Below are 19,041 nucleotides of genomic sequence, written 5' to 3'. Positions count from 1 at the left end.
TTTGTGGTACATATTGTCAAACTTCCCTTTAATTATTACATGAAATTGATACTTGGTGCAAATGCTTTTGAGAAATTTCAGTTTGATGGTATAAGATATTTATCCTTTCTTTTTTCAGCTAAATTTGGCAGCCTTTGTCATTGGGGCAAACTGCCTATGGATTTGCTCAGTTCTTCATGGGAAGAGTCTGCCAACTTGCGTATGGGGCATAGGACTGAGGTGCTGCAAACAGTTGACTTGTATCCTAGCTTTCTTGAGGTATGTATTCAGTATTTTCTGAATCAGTATATACAAGCATATAAAAGTTTGTGTATGTTAGCGGATTCTAAATGTGCAAAAATTGAATTATTAGTTTATGAACATTGATGATGGATTAAACTTTTATGTGGCATCTTTTAGTAGGAAACATGCTATACTCATAATAGTTGTTATTATGTTGGTTGGACATGAAAAACTTAAATCATTTTATCATGTAGTGATAAGCTTCTTTGAACAGTTTCTATAAGAATTTTTTTCTGCACACATTTATCTTGAACATCATGCTATCAAATGAGCAAAAAATTTGATTCTTAAGATCTGTTTTTTTTTTTTCATGCAGCATGGGGATTTGGGTGTGGGAAACTGTATAAAATTTCATACTCATAATATTGGGGCTATGGTGAGTCCATTCGGCAAGCTTTACTGTCTTTTTCTTGGCAATTTACATGATACTTTTCTCCCTTCTTTTGGGAGAGGAAGGGGGGTGGGGGTGAGAATGGATTTATATGGTGATTAGTGATTTTCCTTAACCACAGAAGAGTTCAACTAAGCAAGCACAAGTAAATATTTCTTCACAAGAACTTGGTGCAAAAGAAAGGTCTCCTTATGATTCTTACTCGTATCATGATGTTCCTGCTTCTTCATTATCTCACATTATTCGGTAAGTATAAGTTCATTTCTTTTTGTTTATTACTTCATTTGACAGTAGTGGATCTGCACAAGTTCAGGCTATTTTCATTCATCAGATTATTTATATGATGATAAATACTTGTAAGAGTAGTATCATCACTGGTATCAATAATGTGAAATAAACTTACCTATATACGTAGCGCATGTTTCAATAACAAAGTTAGGGGAGATGTAGACAGAGTGACATTCTTCAGTATTAATTATGATTTATAAGCATAAAAATGCTCATGCGCAGACCCATTATACATGGAAGGAAAAAATAGATCATTCTTGAACAATAGATGAAGTGGAAAGGAACAAAAGCACAAGATGGGGTTACAGGTAGAAATACCCTTTGCTACCATAGTTGGGAAACTCGTGACTCGGAGTCGGATTGCCCAACCTTTGACTCGCGAGTCAGCGGGTCAACTCGGATGAGTTAGGACTGTGCATTTTCTAGTGTTAAGATATGGAAAAAATCAAAATTCATGTTGTATAATCACTAAATTTAGCACATGACATCAATGACTAAGCTATATAAGTATTCATCTATACATAATTGTTAATATTTATGATTTAAAAACATATAATTCTTTATAACAAGTGTTTTTTTATGGGAATTATGTATTAAAATCACAAAATACATGAAAAAACACATAAGGCATGTGGATGAGCAGTCCTGAATCAGTGACCCAGTTAGGGTCTGATCTGGGTCAACTCAGGCGATTCCTGAGTTGCTCGCCGGGTTTGCCAACTATGTTTGCTACCATGTATGCCTAATAATATTCAGGATTCCATGTCCATGCCCTTAGCTCATAAAACTGCCAACAAGAGTGAGCCAAGGTGTAGTAAAACTGATCGCATATATGGCTCCTTTATTACGACAGAAGAAATAGGCACATCCGTATTTGCAAGCTGTCTTAACTCTCAATTATAGGATCTTAATAGTGAAGATCACAGCTTTGTGCTTTGCTTAAAAGGGACTCTACTGTGGTGCATGTTCCATTGTCCATGATATAAAGAGTTACTCATAAGAATGTAGAATCTAGTAGTAGCCCATCCAATGGAGCTATGCCCGTCACTCATTCCATCAGTAAACGTAGGCAAGTAACTTTAGTTTAGGAGGATGTGGAAATCATTGATGCTTGCAAAGCGAATGCAAAAGATGCTCAAATTTTTTGGGATGAGTGATGAATATGAAATGGTGTGCCAAAAGGTTTGGACAATGCAAACACAGACTATATCAGATTGTAAATTTTTTGAATGTGTTTTGTATTCATTGGTAAAAAGTTTTGCACTATAAGTAGCTTTTCTGTTTTTTCATTTTTTGAGGGCATCTAACTGTTTAAGTAATCTCGTCATCAGGGATGAGTTTTCTTTTTGATGCTATGTCACATAGGTGCGGGTGCGGCGATGCACCACTCTAAAAAAACTTGGGTGCGGGGGTGCGGGGAGGATATATATATATATATGATTTTTAACAGTTTTAAGTTAACGATGTGTATTTGTGTGCATTTATGTATTTATATATATATATATATATATATATATAATATAGATTAAAATAGACTTGATTATGGTTAACTGAATCTACTTTTGGATAGAAATGGACCTCAGTGTGGTTGACTTCACCTAACACAAAGGAAGCTGTGTCTAAGTGTCGCACCCGCCTGGGTGCGACGCCGGTGCGGTGCCCTGTTAGAAGAGTCCGTGTGACATAGTTTTGATGTTTTAACCATGAATAATCTTATCATGATACTTAATGCGAAGCATACTTCTTGAGACGGTTGCTTGCGATTTCATTTCCTGTTAATTTCCCAAGAAATTCATGAAAATTGATTCTAAGGTTCCTGTTATCAACTACAATCCTGTGGTCGATTATTTGTAATTTTTCTCTCTTTTGGATGTGTTTGTAACTCTAGATCTCGGATCTGAGATCTGAGCATCTGATCTGCTATGGGGCTCATGCCAGTTCCCGAATTTTTGCAAATGGGGATCTTTGATCCTTGAATCTGAGATCCTGAAAACCTCCCCCAGATTTTGATTCAATGTTTTACTCTCTTTCTCTTCAAATGTGGAATTAGATCTCAGACCACCTTGGATCTGATGTTGAATTAGATTCTAGGATCTCAGACCACCTTGGATCTGCGATCAAAGACAAGCAGATGCACCCTTCTCCTTGAAAACTGCATCCATAACTGGTGGTAGTCTTCTGCAGGAACATGACTGCCCTACTCATAGAAGAAAAAACTGCTTTGCTTTAGTCCACGATGGTATCAGATTATAGAGCTTTAGGCCATATCCTTATACTGGTTTGGTTATGTCAACTTCTTGGGTTGGGATATTTTAGCCAATATTTAGTTTTGATGCTAAATCTTTGATGCATATATACTTTAGCCTTGTTGTAGTTAACGATATTAGTTGTATCTATTGATCTTCGGTAATACATTTGACGTCGTCCACGTGGATATATCTTCAAAAGCCATGTGATAAAGCTTGTTTGATAAGGCAACTACCATTTGAATGCATATTATGATATTAATGCAAATGTTGCATCTCATGGTGGTTTTTCTTGTACCATGTGAATGAGAAGATTCGTCTAGTTTCCAACTTGTGTGATGTCTTTATTAAGGGTGTGTAACTGGGTCGGGAATACTCGACCTGACGTCCTAAACCTATTATACTGACCCGTTTCAATTTTAATAGACCCATGGGTTCAGGTCGAGTCCAAAATATAGACCCGTAACAAAAACGGGTCAGATCTTGAGTATTATAAATGAAGACTCAAACCTGTTTAGATCTGACCTGCATTTTATACCCAATCCAAATGGTTCCATATAATGTAAAACTGAATCAACCCGAACCCAAAACGATTATGTACCTGAACCCAATGAACCCAAAGCTGCTTCATATACAAACCAATCCGAACCTGTTTTATGTGTGAACCGGCTGGAACTAAACCCATTGAAACCTGACCCACTATTGTTTAGAATAGTTAATAAGCTTCTCATTTGTTAGCATATAATCTTCTTAATGAATAGCTAATTTCATTAATTTACATATTTTTTGATTGGCCGGTAATTGGGTCTAGAATACCAATCATATGGAGACCGAGTTGAAGCCCGAACTCGTTAAGACCCGAACTGATCATACCCAAAACTGTTAACCTATATGGGTCTATAATTTTCAGCATACCCAGACCCGAATCTGGATCCAAATCAAAATGGATTGGGTCAGGGTCTAATTCTTATACCTAATTAAAAAACGGGTTATTCAAGACCTGTCCTGACTATGCCGTGAAAAAGGTGAAAAAGGATCCGACCCGATCCACGTCGATCCATGGATTGTGTACAGCCATGTAACATATCCATACTTATGCATTGTAACACACTTAGACTGTCGGGTCTGGATACACCAGACCCGGATCCATAATTCTGTGTTGTAACATTATAAAACATTGTTTAGGTCACGATTCTAAGATGAAAATAGAAATCGTAACAGCCAAAAGCCTTGGGTTTCTTCTTCGTCTCTCTCTCTCTCTTCCTCTCTCTCTTTTCTCTATACAGGTGAAAAACTTTCATGGTATCAGAGCATAGATCCGTCTAAGGCTGAAAAGGATTTCGGCAAGAGCAAAGTTCGGAAAATCGAGGGTTTTTTTCCTTCTCCATTTTCTTCTGTTCCTCCCCATTTCCTCCCCTCTTTGCTCACTCATTCCCTCTTTCTGAAATCTCCTGTGTACCCACACCTCACGTGGGTTTCTTTTCTTTGTGAAATCGTGATCCACGTGACTGTAATGAAAAGAGGCGGAAGCACCAATAGAGCAAAAGTCACTCTTTAAGAGTGACTACAAGAGCCAAGAACACAAACACCAAATGTGCACACACAAAACCTCACAAATATAGGAAATGACTTAAAGTCATAAGTTGGATTTATTGAAGAAAGAGAGAGAGGGGTGTAAAAACCCATACATTTAAGAGGGGAAGACCTCCTCTATTTATAGAGGAGGGAAGCACTAAAAGGAACCACAAGGGGGGCTCCCTTGTAGTCGTTGGGAGCCCCAACGGTCAGAAATCTGACCGTTGGAGCCCCAACGACTACAAGTGTGGGGCCCCCTTGTGGTCATTACAAAAAGGAAAAAAATAAAGAAAAAAGAAAAAGGAAAAAGGGAAAAGAGAAAAAATAAAAAAGAAAAAGGTACATATGTGGTTTTATAAGAATACCCCTATCGGGTATTTATCTAATGAGAAATAGTATATATATATATACATATATGTATATATATATATACTTATATATATACGAATGTATATATATAAGTATATATATATATATATATATATATATATATATATATATATATATATATATATATATATATATATATATATATATATATATTTTAACACGCCCCCTCAAACTTTACGGGGAGAAGACCGAAAGTTTGCTAAGGAGGAACATAAATCGTGGAGTTGGAAGCGCTTTGGTGAAGAAGTCAGCCAGCTGATATTCTGAAGTAACATATGGTAATGAGATAGTCCCTCTGAGATATTCGTCTTGAACATAATGGCAATCCATCTCGATATGCTTTGTCCGTTCATGAAAGGTGTGATTGTTGACAATGTATATCGCACTTTTGTTATCACAGCAGAGCTTGGTAGGCGTGGAAATGAGGACGCCCATGTCAGCGAGGAGACTTCTGAGCCATACGATTTCCATAGTTGTCATCGCCATAGCCCGATACTCAGCTTCAGTAGATGATAAGGAGACCTTCTGCTGCTTCTTGCATCTTCACGAGATGAGAGATTCACCTAAAAAAATACAAAGACCCGTAATTGAGATACGATCATTGGGATTGCCTCCCCAGTCAGCATCAGTAAAAGCAGTCAATTCAAGAGATGAGGAAGAGGATAAGAAGAGTCCCTTTGAGATGGTATTTTTGATATATCGCACAATTCTCATTACGGCCGCCATATGAACCGTGGTAGGTGCGTGCTGGAACTGGCTCGTTGCATGAACCGCATGGGCTATGTCAGGATGGGTGATGGATAGATAGGTGAGGGATCCAATTAATTGACGGTAGGGAGTTGGATCTTCAAGAAGAACACTATCTTCAAGTCTAAGTTTTGCATTGATAACTTCGGGAGTCTCAACTTTCTTTTCATCAGATATTCCTGATTTGGTACAAATTTCAGCAGCTAACTTCATCTGAGATAAGATGTATCCACGTTCGGAATAAGCCACTTCAATACCTAAAAAATATCGCAAATAACCAAGGTCAGACATATCAAAAGTATCTTTTAGCATAGACTTAACATCATTTACTCCCTTTTTGTCATTCCCAGTGATGATCATATCATCAACATACAGCAGAAGCATAATAATGGAGTCACCTGTTCTTTTCACAAAAAGAGCAGCGTCAGTATAACAAGAAGAAAATCCTAAATTTATTAATACGTTACTAAACCTATCATACCAAGCTTTAGGTGCTTGCTTAAGACCATATAAAGCCTTTTTTAATTTCAAAATTTTTCCATTTAAATCCATACCTGGAGGTGGTTTCATATACACTTCTTCATTTAAATTACCATTCAAAAATGCATTTTTAACATCAAGTTGAATAATTGGCCATTTTTTAACTGCGGCTATAGCAATAAGAGCTCGAATACTAGTCATTCGAGCAACGGGGGCAAAGGTTTCATCATAATCTACCCCATACTCTTGGGCATATCCTTTGGCTACCAACCTAGCCTTATACCTTTCCAATGAACCATCACTCTTAGTTTTTACTTTAAAAACCCATCTACATCCGATGGGTTTCTTGCCATTGGGAGGATCAATGATTTCCCAAGTTTGTGCATTTTTAAGAGCATTAAGTTCAAGTTGCATAGCTTTATTCCAATGAGCATATTGTTTAGCATCATTGTAATGAGATTGTTCATGAAAAGAGTGAAGAGCAAGAAGGCATGCTCGAAAATGAGGCGAAAAAGAATCATAAGAAACAAATCTATTTGGTATTTTGGAAATCCGATTTGATCTTCTTTGAGAAGTCTCTTCGGTGAACTCATTTTGGGAAAATTTTTCAAGGGCACAAGGAGGATTCCTTTCATTCCTTCTAGAGTAGACTTGAATTTGTCTTGAAACATTTTCTTCAAGGTTTTGATCATCGTTTGGATGCTCAACAAGATCTTCACTAAGAGATTCATTAGAATCAATATGATCATCTATGATGTTTTCGTTAGGCAATAAGTCAAATAAGAATGAATAATCAATATTTTCATTCGGTTGGTGCGAAAAACCACTTTCCTCTTCAAGGAATGTGACATCTTTAGAGATATAAAGCTTATTTTTAAGTATGTCAAAACATCTATATCCTTTTTGTTTTTCGCCATATCCCCAAAAAATACATTCAATAGCCCTAGCGGAAAGTTTATCATTCTTGTGAGTTAAAACAAAACATTTACATCCAAAAATTCTTAGTCTTTTGTAATCGGGAGACATATTGTAAAGTTTTTCAAATGGAGAAAGATTTTTTAAAGAGGACGAAGGGGTCCTATTGATAAGATATGTAGAGGTTAGAACCGCTTCGTCCCAAAAGGATTTTGGAATGTTTCTTGAAATTAATAACGTTCTTGTAGTCTCTATTATCTGCCTATGGTTTCTTTCCGCAAGTCCATTTTGTTGTGGAGTGTTGGGACAAGAACGTTGGTGGAAAATTTCATTTTTTTAAATATTTTTGAAAATCATTGGACATATATTCGCCTCCCGAATCGGATCTAAGAATAGATAAATTTCCCAAAAATTGGTTTTTGACCATTGCATGAAATTCTTTGAAGAAGGAAAAAACTTCGGATTTGCGACTTAGGAAGTAAATCCACGTGAATCGAGTAAAATCATCAATAAATACCACATAATACGAAAAACCTCCTTTAGATAAAATAGGGGAAGGTCCCCACACATCAGAATGAATAAGTTCAAATGGCCGAGTGGTAAAGTAACTTTTTTGTGGAAATGTAATAGCTTTAGATTTCCCAAAAATGCAATCTTTACAAGTCATGCGATTGTCTTTACAAGTATTGTTCAAAAACGGAAAAGAGACATTTTTACAAAATTTGGATGGCCAAGTCTCTCATGCCATATTCCAATACTTTTGTCTTTTACAAGATTGCATGATGCTTTAGATGGGAGAGTCAAAAAATCCATAAAGTAGAGGTCACCCCTTCTATGGCCTTGCCCAATCAGCTTCCCTGACTGGAGATCCTGCACGGTGCAATCCTTAGGTGAGAAAGAGACTTGGCATCCATGATCGGTGATTTGAGATACGGAAAAAAGATTTAAATTTATTTTAGGAACGATTCTTACTTTAGGAACAAAGAAGTTTTTGAAATCAAGAGATCCAATACTTTCAATTTTTAGTGATGTACCATCGGCCGTTGAAACACAAGAAGATATATGAAAAGAAGCACCGAAGTCTAGTATCCACATACCTGGAGGAGATGAAGAGTAGGCAATGGCGGCCCCGGATGTTGAAGGAGAAATCTTGAGAAGATGTTGAAGAACTTTGGAGATGTGATTTAGAGTTTCTTTGATATCTCCTTCTTTGGTACTTTCTTCCTTCTTTGGAGAAGTTTCCCCAACCACGACAACTTTACCTTTGAGTTTTGGACAAGCCGGTCTAATGTGACCCGGTTCATTACAATAATGGCATATTATTCCCCTTCTAGGCCCATTGATATTTTTGTTAAAGTGGGGAGGTCTATATGCTTTAACATTTGATCCGGGCCTATTAACGGCCAAAACCTCATCATTCCTAATGCTCAAGCCAAGTCGTGTTTCTTCTTGACATACCTCGTCAAGAGCGTCTTCAATAGGTAGGGCTTTGCTTCTATGGAGAAGGGATGCCCTTACTTGTTCAAATTCCGGGCGAAGTCCATGAAGGAATTGAAAAAAGTGCTCCTTTTCAATTTGTTCCCTTCTTAGTTCAATGTCTTGTGGAGCAACCCATTTGGGTTCAAGAAGGGCAAGCTCATCCCAAAGAGGAGTTAGAGAGCTAAAGTAGTCCCGGACATTCATATCCATTTGTTTGGTGGAACGAATTTTTTCTTGGCAAAAGAATTGCCGAACAAGATCCTTTTGGGTATACATACCCTTAAGAAAAAACCAAGCCTCATTGGCTCTTCTAAACTTGGCAATATTGGCACAATTTTTAAGATCTACGTTGTTCATAAACCATGCCAAGATTTTGGCATGGTTGCTTTCCCAATCCTCGATTTTGGATTGATGTTCATTAATGGCTTTGATGCGCTCATCGCCATCTAAAGCCTTTTCAACTTCATTTTCAATTTTGGTAAGAACAAGAGAGGGTTCGAGAGTAGTCCCCATAACAAAACCCCAAAGTTTCTTACCTCTTAGATGATTTTCCATAGCGGAGGCCCACATGAGATAGTTGGACCCATTTAGCTTGAAAGAGAGCTCCACTTTAGAGTCACGTTCCATCGGCACCAAATATACTTCCTTTATTCAAAACTTTGACACGCTTTCCAAGATGTCAAAAGAGAAGCCCCAATCACCAACCGAGCTCTAATACCATGTAATGAAAAGAGGCGGAAGCACCAATAGAGCAAAAGTCACTCTTTAAGAGTGACTACAAGAGCCAAGAACACAAACACCAAATGTGCACACACAAAACCTCACAAATATAGGAAATGACTTAAAGTCATAAGTTGGATTTATTGAAGAAAGAGAGAGAGGGGTGTAAAAACCCATACATTTAAGAGGGGAAGACCTCCTCTATTTATAGAGGAGGGAAGCACTAAAAGGAACCACAAGGGGGGCTCCCTTGTAGTCGTTGGGAGCCCCAACGGTCAGAAATCTGATTGTTGGAGCCCCAACGACTACAAGTGTGGGGCCCCCTTGTGGTCATTACAAAAAGGAAAAAAATAAAGAAAAAAGAAAAAGGAAAAAGGGAAAAGAGAAAAAATAAAAAAGAAAAAGGTACATATGTGGTTTTACAAGAATACCCCTATCGGGTATTTATCTAATGAGAAATAGTATATATATATATACATATATGTATATATATATACTTATATATATACGAATGTATATATATAAGTATATATATATATAAGTATATATATATATAAGTATATATATATATATATATATATATATATATATATATATATATATATATATTTTAACAGTGACCTCTATTCACGTGAGTTTCATATTTGGTGAATCTGCGGTTCACGTGCATCCTATTTACGTGAACACAGACTGTGGGTGACTGTGTTTCACGTGAAACACCAAATCCTTCCTTAATTTTTTCTTGATCTTCCTTTACCTAATCTCCTCTAAGTCTGTCCTTGCATATTCGATTTTTTTTTTATGATTCTTTACTGCTATGCTGTGAAACTTATTCCTTGATTATCTATTTCTATTCTTGTCAAAAAAAGGAGTTCTTTTAACGTGTGAAGGCATTCTTCATCATGTCAATCTCAGTTTTTGGACTGCATAGAAAAGGTTCAGAAACTGAGTTCCCTGATTCCGACAACATTCGATTCTCTGTCCTAAAAAAAAGAAAAGAAAGGGAAAGCGGGCTGAACTTTTTGTGAATACTCTGGTTGACATTCTTGTTGATTTTCATTCTCAAATGGACTCTTATCTCTCTCAATCAAATCTTTCTTCAAGCTTTCTCAACCAACTCGTTTCTGAAAAGTTGAATACCTCAAATTTCTTGATTTGGAAGAGACAAATTATTCCTTTTATAAGGAGTCAAGGTCTCTTAGGTCACCTGCATGGAACCACTCGTGTTCCACCAGAATTTGTCTCGAGAGAAGAGAAAGATGATCAAAGGGTGAGTTCGATCGTGTATGTCAAAAATGTAGAATTTCTCAATTGGGAAAGAAAAGATCAATCAATTGTCACATACATCACCTCAACCCTGTCTTAAGAAGTTCTAGTTGCCATTCCCGACAATTGTACAACGCTACAACTCTGGGAGCGACTGGGTCAGACGTATTCACAGGTTTCTCAAGCAAAGATGGTTTTCCTAAAAAGGAAATTTCAGTTGTTAAGAAAAGAATCCATGACCATCATGGAATATTTAAACAAGATAAAGACCATCACAGATCAACTTGCAGTTATAGGATGTGTTGTAAGCGACAATGACATGGTGCAACAAACTCTGAGGGGATTGGGATCTGACTACAATATGATAGTCACTTCACTATTGTGCCTTCCTGCTCTTCCTTCCTTTGATGCGTTACGAGCGAAATTGATTCAGTATGAAATGACTCTGAAGGGATTCTTTGAAGAAACTCACATCCACACAAATTCTTAAGAAGTTTTTGCCACAGGAGTGACTTATGGTAGAGGACGAGGACGAGGAGGACAAGGGCGAAGTAGATACGGAGGGCGTGGTATGCTCCCCACTCCAAATATGTCTGCTCATGCGCAGGGATCAAGATCCATCCCCACTTGCTTCTTTTGTAACAAAAAGGGGCATATCAAGGCGAATTGTTGGCACAATCCAGAGAATAAAGGAAAGGGGCCACAGACAGAAACGAAAAGAAAGTTCCCAAATACCAGAGATAGTGGAGAGATCAAAGATCTACTAATATCTGCCTTGTCAGAGTTGAAATTGAAGCATAGTGATAAAGGCACTTGGTTTGTCGACTCAGGAGCAGCGACTCATGTGACAGGTGATGCAGGTAAGATTTCTAATCCTATTCCTTATTTTGGAAAAAGTAAGATTGTTACTGGAGATGGATCCCACCATCCTGTTTCTCATGTTGGAAAAACTGTCATTCCCATGTCACATTCCACTCTTACTCTTTCTGATGTTCTTGAGGCTCCTGACATTAAGAAAAACATAGTCTCTGTCTCCAAGCTTATTGATGATAATAATGCTTCGGTTGAATTTACTCCCTTCTCTGTGCAGGTCAAGGACCTACGCACGAGGGAAACATTCGCTGAAGGAAAAAGACGAGACAATATGTATGTCTTTGAAGAAGCTCCATGTCATGCTGTCCGCCCTGCTCATCTGAATTCGAAGCCTTTGTTAGAGTTGTGTTTATCTTCTTCTGCCAGTGTTTTTAGTATTTCTGAATATAATAAGCCGTTCTTATGGCATAGTTGGTTAGGACATTGTGGGAGTCATTTCATTGAGAAACTTGTCTCTAATAATCTCATTCCAAACGAAAGTCTCAATGGGAATGAGAGCAGTCATAAGTGTTCCAGTTGTCTTTCATGTAAGAGTCATGTATTGCCTTTCCATTCCATTAATAAGAGAGCTTCAAAACCTTTTGAGATTATTTGTTCTGATGTATGGGGACCCGCCCCAATTGTCTTTGGATCTGGGAGCAGATACTATCTAATATTTGTTAGTAGTTATTCTCGATACACCTGGATATATTTCATAAAGAATAAGTCGGAAGTCTTCTCTTTGTTTCAAAATTTTCTTTCCTTGGTCAAAAATCAATTTTCTCAGTCCATTCAATTTTTCCAATGTGATGGAGGTGGGGAATTCTCATCCCGTGATTTTGTTTCTTTTCTTCAAAATAATGGAATAGGAAGAATGGTGTCCTGCCCCCACACCCCTTAACAAAATGAGATTGCTGAACGAAAACATAGACATATTGTTGAAAGTGCCATGAGTATGCTTCATGACAGTAATCTACCTATCAACCTATGGACAGAAGCCTTTCATTCTGCCTTGCATGTGATAAATAGACTGCCCATGGTTTTGGAAAATAAGTCTCCTTATCACTGTCTTTTTGGAGCTCAGCCTAGTTATCATGATTTGTGTGTCTTTGGTTGTGTTTGCTATGTACATATTGATCAGTCTCTGAGATACAAGTTTCAGGACAAAGCCCAGAAATGTAGGTTTGTGGGATATGCAGATGACTACAAAAGATATAGGTGTTATGATCCCACCAACAAACGTATCAGAATCTCAAGAAATGTTGTCTTTGATGAACAAAATTTTGATGACGGGGTTGATGCAACGAATATGCCAACTGAAGTTTACTATCCTTGGTTGAGTTCAGAATTTTTTGTTGACTCCAAAGAAGCATGCTCCTCAGATTGCGTGCAGCAAGAAGAAGAGAGTTTTGAAGACACTGGGACGTCGGGATCACAGAATACAGAAGAAGTACCAGGCAGATACAAAGGCATTGTCTATTCTAGACTGAGACCGACAACATCAAGCCATTCAGATCATGTCTCAGATGGCAATCCGACTCCTTCTTATACTCTTGAGGTCAGAAAATCAAACCACATACGACATCCCATTGACAGGTGGGTTAGCTATAACAACTTCTCATTGGATCTTCAACTTTTCTTAAGTGCTCTCAATAAGGAAGATGAGCCCACCATGTACTACCAGGCAACCACTTTTACCAAGTGGGTAGAAGCCATGAATGATGAAATGCAAGCCTTGCATGAATATGGAACTTGTGAAGTTGTTCCTAGATCACTTGACAAAAATGTTGTCGGATGTAAATCGGTCTACAAAATAAAGTACAAGTCAGATGAAACCATTGAACGATACAAGGCAAGTCTTGTGGCAAAAGGATTCACTCAAGAAGCAGGGCAAGACTATGATGAGACCTTCAGTCCGATTGTAAGAATGGGAACAATCCGAATTATTATTTTCCTGACTGTTGAACATGGATGGAAGTTGAGTCAGCTTGATGTGAAAAATGCATTCTTGCATGGGGACTTAAAGGAGGAAGTATACATGGAGCAACCCCCTGGGTATCAAGAACAAAATTGTAAAACTCATGTGTGCAGGTTAAAAAGAGCTATCTATGGTATGAAGCAAGCATCTCGCTCATGGTTTGATAGCTTCTCGCTAGAGATTCAGAAACATGGATTTTCACGTTCCATGCTGGACCACTCATTATTTATCTTTAGAAGTCAGACTGTGAGCACTCTGTTATTAATTTATGTCGATGATATTGTCATCACAGGAAACTCTGCGACCCACATCCGAGAAGTAAAAGACTTACTGGGTCAGAGGTTCAAAATGAAAGATCTTGGAGTTCTACGTTATTTCCTTGTCGTAGAAGTTGATAACCAGGCTCATGGCTTGACACTCACTCAACACAAGTACACCGTAGATGTTCTCAGCAAGGCAGACATGCAAGACTGCAAACCTCTGGGAACTCCGAGTGTGTTTCATAAAAAACTTAGCGCTCAGGATGAAGATCTGTGTGATGACCCCACCCGGTATCGAAGCATAATAGGAATGTTACAGTACCTCACATTCATCAGACCTGATATTGTTTATTCAGTCAATCAAGTGTCTCAATTTATGCATGCGCCACGTACTGGACATATAGAAGCGGTCAAGACTCAAGAGGATCCTTAGATATCTGAAAGGGACTATTGGGGATGGATTGATATATTCACCACAGTCATATGGCAAAGATGAGCACGGACTCACTGTATATTGTGATGCAGATTGGGCAGGAGATCCTGATGAACGAAGATCTACATCAGGATATTGCGTCTTCATTGGAAAAAATTTAGTCTCTTGGAGCAGTAGAAAACAAAAGGTCATCGCTAGATCAAGCATTGAGGCTGAGTATAGATCTATGGTTGCTGCTACTGCCGAAGTCACATGGATCAGGCATCTACTAACTGAAGTAGGAGAAAGGATTTCCCAGAGTACTTTGCTATGTGACAACCAAAGTGCTATCAACATGTCATTCAATCCAGTACATCACAGTCGTGCCAAGCACATTGAGATCGACCTACACTTTGTGAGATAGAAGGTTGAAGAAAAAGAGATTGAGCCTGAGTTCGTCAATACTGAAAGACAAGTTGCAGATCTGTTTACCAAAGGGTTAACAAATGATCGTTTTTGGATGCTTAAAGGCAAGTTGTTCATGGTCCAAAACTATGATCAACTTGAGGGGGGGTGAAAAAGGTGAAAAAGGATCCGACCCCATCCACGTCGATCCATGGATTGTGTACAGCCATGTAACATATCCATACTTATGTATTGTAACACACTTAGACTGTCGGGTCTGGATACACCAGACCCGGATCCATAACTCTGTGTTGTAACATTATAAAACACTGTTTAGGTCACGATTCTAAGATGAAAATAGAAATCGTAACAGCCAAAAGCCTTGGGTTTCTTCTTCGTCTCTCTCTCTCTCTTCCTCTTTCTCTTTTCTCTATACAGGTGAAAAACTTTCATGCCAGACCGAATACATACCCGAATCTGTTAACCCATATGGCTCCATAATTTCCTGTTATATCTGAACTTGGACCTGGATCCAAATTAGATTGGATCAGGTTTGGGGTTTAACTTTTAAACCCGTTTTAGAATTGGGTCTGATAAGTTACACCCCTAGTTCTGAACATTTTCATACTGTGGGACACTCATACAGTACATTCATGTTTTTTTCTTTTGGTTCATCAGTGTGTGTAAGCATGTGCATGCAAAACTTCTGAGAGAGAAATAATCAACTGAATTTATCTCTGTAGCTAACTCAACCATGGAATTTAAGGAACCTAAAGGGGCATGACTCATATATTTCACCTAACTTCATTCTTGACAAGGTTGTCTCTTTTCAACCTACTGAAGTCCAAACTATTGGGTCCCCTTAGAGGCTCCAACCATTGTGCATGAAGATCCTGAAAATGCATAGAGTCTCCTCAAATTTTATGCAGCCAAAAGTTCTAGTCTGCACTTACATGTTGAGCCTTTGAATTGTTGCCTAGCTTGCCTAGGTGTTGTTTGGAACTGCAATGCAATAAAAATAATAATAAATTAATAATAATAACACCTGGCTTGCCTAGGTAACCTGTTTCACCTAGCTCACCTAGTCATCACCTGGGGCTCCTAGGTCCTCACCTAGCTTTTGTAACTAGGTGAGTCACCTGTGCCCCCTAGGTCTATTCATGCTCTTTACTCTGTGTGTGTGTGTGTGCACGTGTGCACATGCGTTCATTTGTGGGTGCGTGCATATGAGCACGCTTGCTGGCCTTTCAAAAGATCCATGACTGAGGAATTATCAGCGACTAACAAATTAATAAATCCAGTATTTTTCAGCATTCCTATAGAAAGAAAGGAAGCATTCTGCTTAACTACAAAGTAACATGTCAAATTAGTTTTTGTTTACATTATCTTGCAGTTCATGTATAGTTTTTTTTTCTTTTTCTTTATAATTTTATGATGTAATCCTTGATGAATTACTTATGTTTATTGGTAGGTTAAGGACTGGAAATGTCATCTTCAACTATAGATACTACAACAATACATTGCAGAAGACTGAAGGTCAAATTTGTAAAGAAGTTTTTTGCATCATTTCTTGTATTTTGTATACCTTTTATCTACTGGATCTTGCTTTTTCAAACTAATAAATAGTTGAGGAATCTCCTCAAAATTTGGCCTTAATGTATGTTCTGGTAATCAACCAAGTATATGCCACCTTATTAATTTAATGTGTAATAAGGTTGGCTTTACTTTCACAATTTAGGATGCATGTCCGATTGAAATGTTTGGGTTCTAGAATGGAGTTCTCACTCTTTTTCTACCCAATGTTACAAATTGCGGCCTCTGTATATGAATATTGACAAAAGCCCCTCAAGTCTGCACCTTTCTGTTTTATTTTCTTGTGTGGTTCTCTTCTGATGAGGTGCTGTATGTTGTACTTGATAAACAGTTACTGAGGACTTCTCCTGTCCATTTTGCTTGGTGCAATGTGCAAGTTTCAAGGTTCTTTTATGGTTCTCCTGCTTGTATTGCAGTTTTGGTTTTTTTTTTTGGTTGTACAAACTCCAGATGCCCCTAAGTTTTTTTGTTTCTGCTCATTATTTTTTATTTATTGTTTCAGGGTCTGCGGTGTCACTTGACCTCCTGTCATGACCTCTTTAATTTTGAATTTTGGGTTGGTAAACTCGGGAGTTCTCAATGGATTATCTTGATGATTGTTGTAGTTACATAAACAGGATGTTTGCTTTCCAATTTGCAGGTAACAGAAGAGTACCAGGCAGTTAATGTATCTGTCAAAACTGATACATGGAGGTCAGAGGTTAGAACTTTCTTCACCTTTGTCCTGATAAATATGCCAGATAATTTGAATGTCTTTCTTTTGATTGCACCTCTTTGTCTGAGATCCTCTGTAATACGGGTACTTCCAAACGCCATGCAGACCGGTGTCGATGCTGGTACTTCTGGGCGCTTCATATGCTGTGCATGTGGGCATTCTGTATCACATATAGGATATGTTAGTTTTCATGAATATTTCATACAATCTCTATTTTTTTATTTATAATTTAGTGGATGTGTTTGGTTGCATTACATATATTATGCATATTATGTTGATGCAATATATGCGGCCCAACTGCATCCTCCCACCCTTCTTTTGTTAAACAACTGTCATACATACGTGTACCAGCACCTACCTATGTGACATAGCTGAGATCTAAGTTAGTGGTTCTGCAAGGCGCTACTTTGACATAGATGCTCCATTTTTATTACCCTGCCATATCCACCTGTGTGCTATTCTTTCTTACTGAAGAATTCCATGAAAAAGCGCCATATCCTGTGTTGATTATCTATCATGTTTTGATAATGCTATGTAGGCTGTTGGTTTCATGGTTGTCTCTGGTTTCTCCCAACATTTTGATTTCTCTACATGAACCATAAGGGTTGTCACATTTTAACTACTTGTGGACATGCAATAATGGCTCAAGAATTCTCCATTTTAAATATTGTTAACTGAAATTTCTGCCTGCCTTCCAATCACTGATGTTTTCTCCTTTTTTTCTTTTGGATGAGTTGGTGGGGGGGGGGGGGGCGAGAGAGAAGCTTGAGCAATCATGTCTTCTTTGTTGCTGATTAATGAGATCGTGCAGTGCCTTTCAAAGCAAACCATTTTTCTTTACTGTGACTTCTATTTTTGTGTTTGTTTTTGCGAAGGTTGTTGCAGATGGTGTGGATCCACGTCTACAAACATTTTTCTACTGGTGATTGTTAAATTTTTCATTTGCATTCTCAACTTCTGTAGAACTTTCAAGTAAAATTCTTATGAGCATTTGTTTATTTCTCTTTCATATTTTTATAATTATGGTTTCTTTCTTTTCATCTGTCAGCTCCAAATCAAGTAGGCGAAGAAGATGCAAAGCCTTTGGCCAAAGTGCCAGGTTTGTTCACCCTCAGGTTTTAAAGCTGGAGTCGCGTGATGATGCCAGGGCAGAAACATCTGAGGATTGTTTAGAAAAGAATGTTTGTGCAAGTTCATCACCTATGGCTATTTCAACATCCCCTATCTTCTCTGCTCCTTCAAAGATGTCATCACATGAGAGGTCTAAAAATGGTAAGCATTTATGAACAAGTCTTATTGTGAGGACTTTTATAACTTGATTTCTTTGAATTCTAACTGTTGAATTGTCATGGCACAGATGGTGATTATAACAAAATGGATGAGGGAAAGATGTTGGAAGCATCATCAGATGAAAATCATTTGCTTCCAAAAAGGCATAAAACTGAAAACTCAGTGGTCATTGAGGATCGCTGTGCCGGAGAGTGCACAGAACCTGTTGCATCAAGCCCTAACATGGCTGGTGTTTGTGCTATTACTGCACAGACATCTGCTAGTATTGAGTGTTCCCTACCTGGATCTGGAAGCAATCTTGCTCCTCCTGCCATGTTGCAATTTGCAAAAACACGGAAGTTATCTGCTGAAAGAGCGGATCCTAGAAAGTGAGTTTGTGTGTTCATATCTTGTATGATTTTCTAGATACTTAACTCATGAGTTTGTTATCTGCTGAAAGAGCAGATCCTAGAAAGTGATTTTGTGTGATCATATACCATTTTGTTTAAATTAGTTTGCAGTTTCTCCTTTGAAGAAAACTTTCTACTCCTGTAGATTATTAGGCTTACTGTCCTCAGTTTTGATCCTTTTTTTTCCTTTTATAGCCGTGCTCTTCTCCAAAAGAGGCAATTCTTTCACTCTCATAGAGCTCAGGTAATAGACAATTCTCTTGATGGTTAAAATTTTTTGGTCTGTTTTCCTTTAAGGTGCTTTTCTACTCCTTTTGTTTTTGCTCCTGGTGCTGGTTGAGTTGTGTATCAGCTGATGTAGCATGATT

General features: G+C 37.9%; 1 protein-coding gene across 2 annotated transcripts in view; it reads left to right on the top strand.

Moving 5' to 3' along the window:
* Positions 1–19,041, top strand: part of LOC149819486 (polycomb group protein EMF2B-like) — a 63,888-nt gene that overhangs the window by 28,658 nt on the left and 16,189 nt on the right. Inside the window, exons 8-18 of one of the 2 annotated variants that reach the window (XM_089984916.1) lie at positions 119–258; positions 599–658; positions 798–919; positions 16,158–16,222; positions 16,611–16,663; positions 16,782–16,835; positions 16,920–16,979; positions 17,870–17,916; positions 18,043–18,266; positions 18,352–18,652; positions 18,869–18,917. In XM_089984916.1, the coding sequence (XP_089841042.1) occupies positions 119–258; positions 599–658; positions 798–919; positions 16,158–16,222; positions 16,611–16,663; positions 16,782–16,835; positions 16,920–16,979; positions 17,870–17,916; positions 18,043–18,266; positions 18,352–18,652; positions 18,869–18,917 (1,175 nt within the window). Of the gene's footprint in view, positions 1–118; positions 259–598; positions 659–794; positions 920–16,157; positions 16,223–16,610; positions 16,664–16,781; positions 16,836–16,919; positions 16,980–17,869; positions 17,917–18,042; positions 18,267–18,351; positions 18,653–18,868; positions 18,918–19,041 lie in introns of both variants that reach the window. The other variant, XM_089984915.1, reaches the window with a different exon arrangement.

This window comes from Nuphar pumila, chromosome 13, assembly GCF_984573655.1.
Source record: "Nuphar pumila chromosome 13, dmNupPumi1.hap1.1, whole genome shotgun sequence".
In the NCBI taxonomy this organism is placed as follows: Eukaryota; Viridiplantae; Streptophyta; class Magnoliopsida; order Nymphaeales; family Nymphaeaceae; genus Nuphar; species Nuphar pumila.
This window is presented reverse-complemented; position numbering and strand designations above follow the sequence as displayed.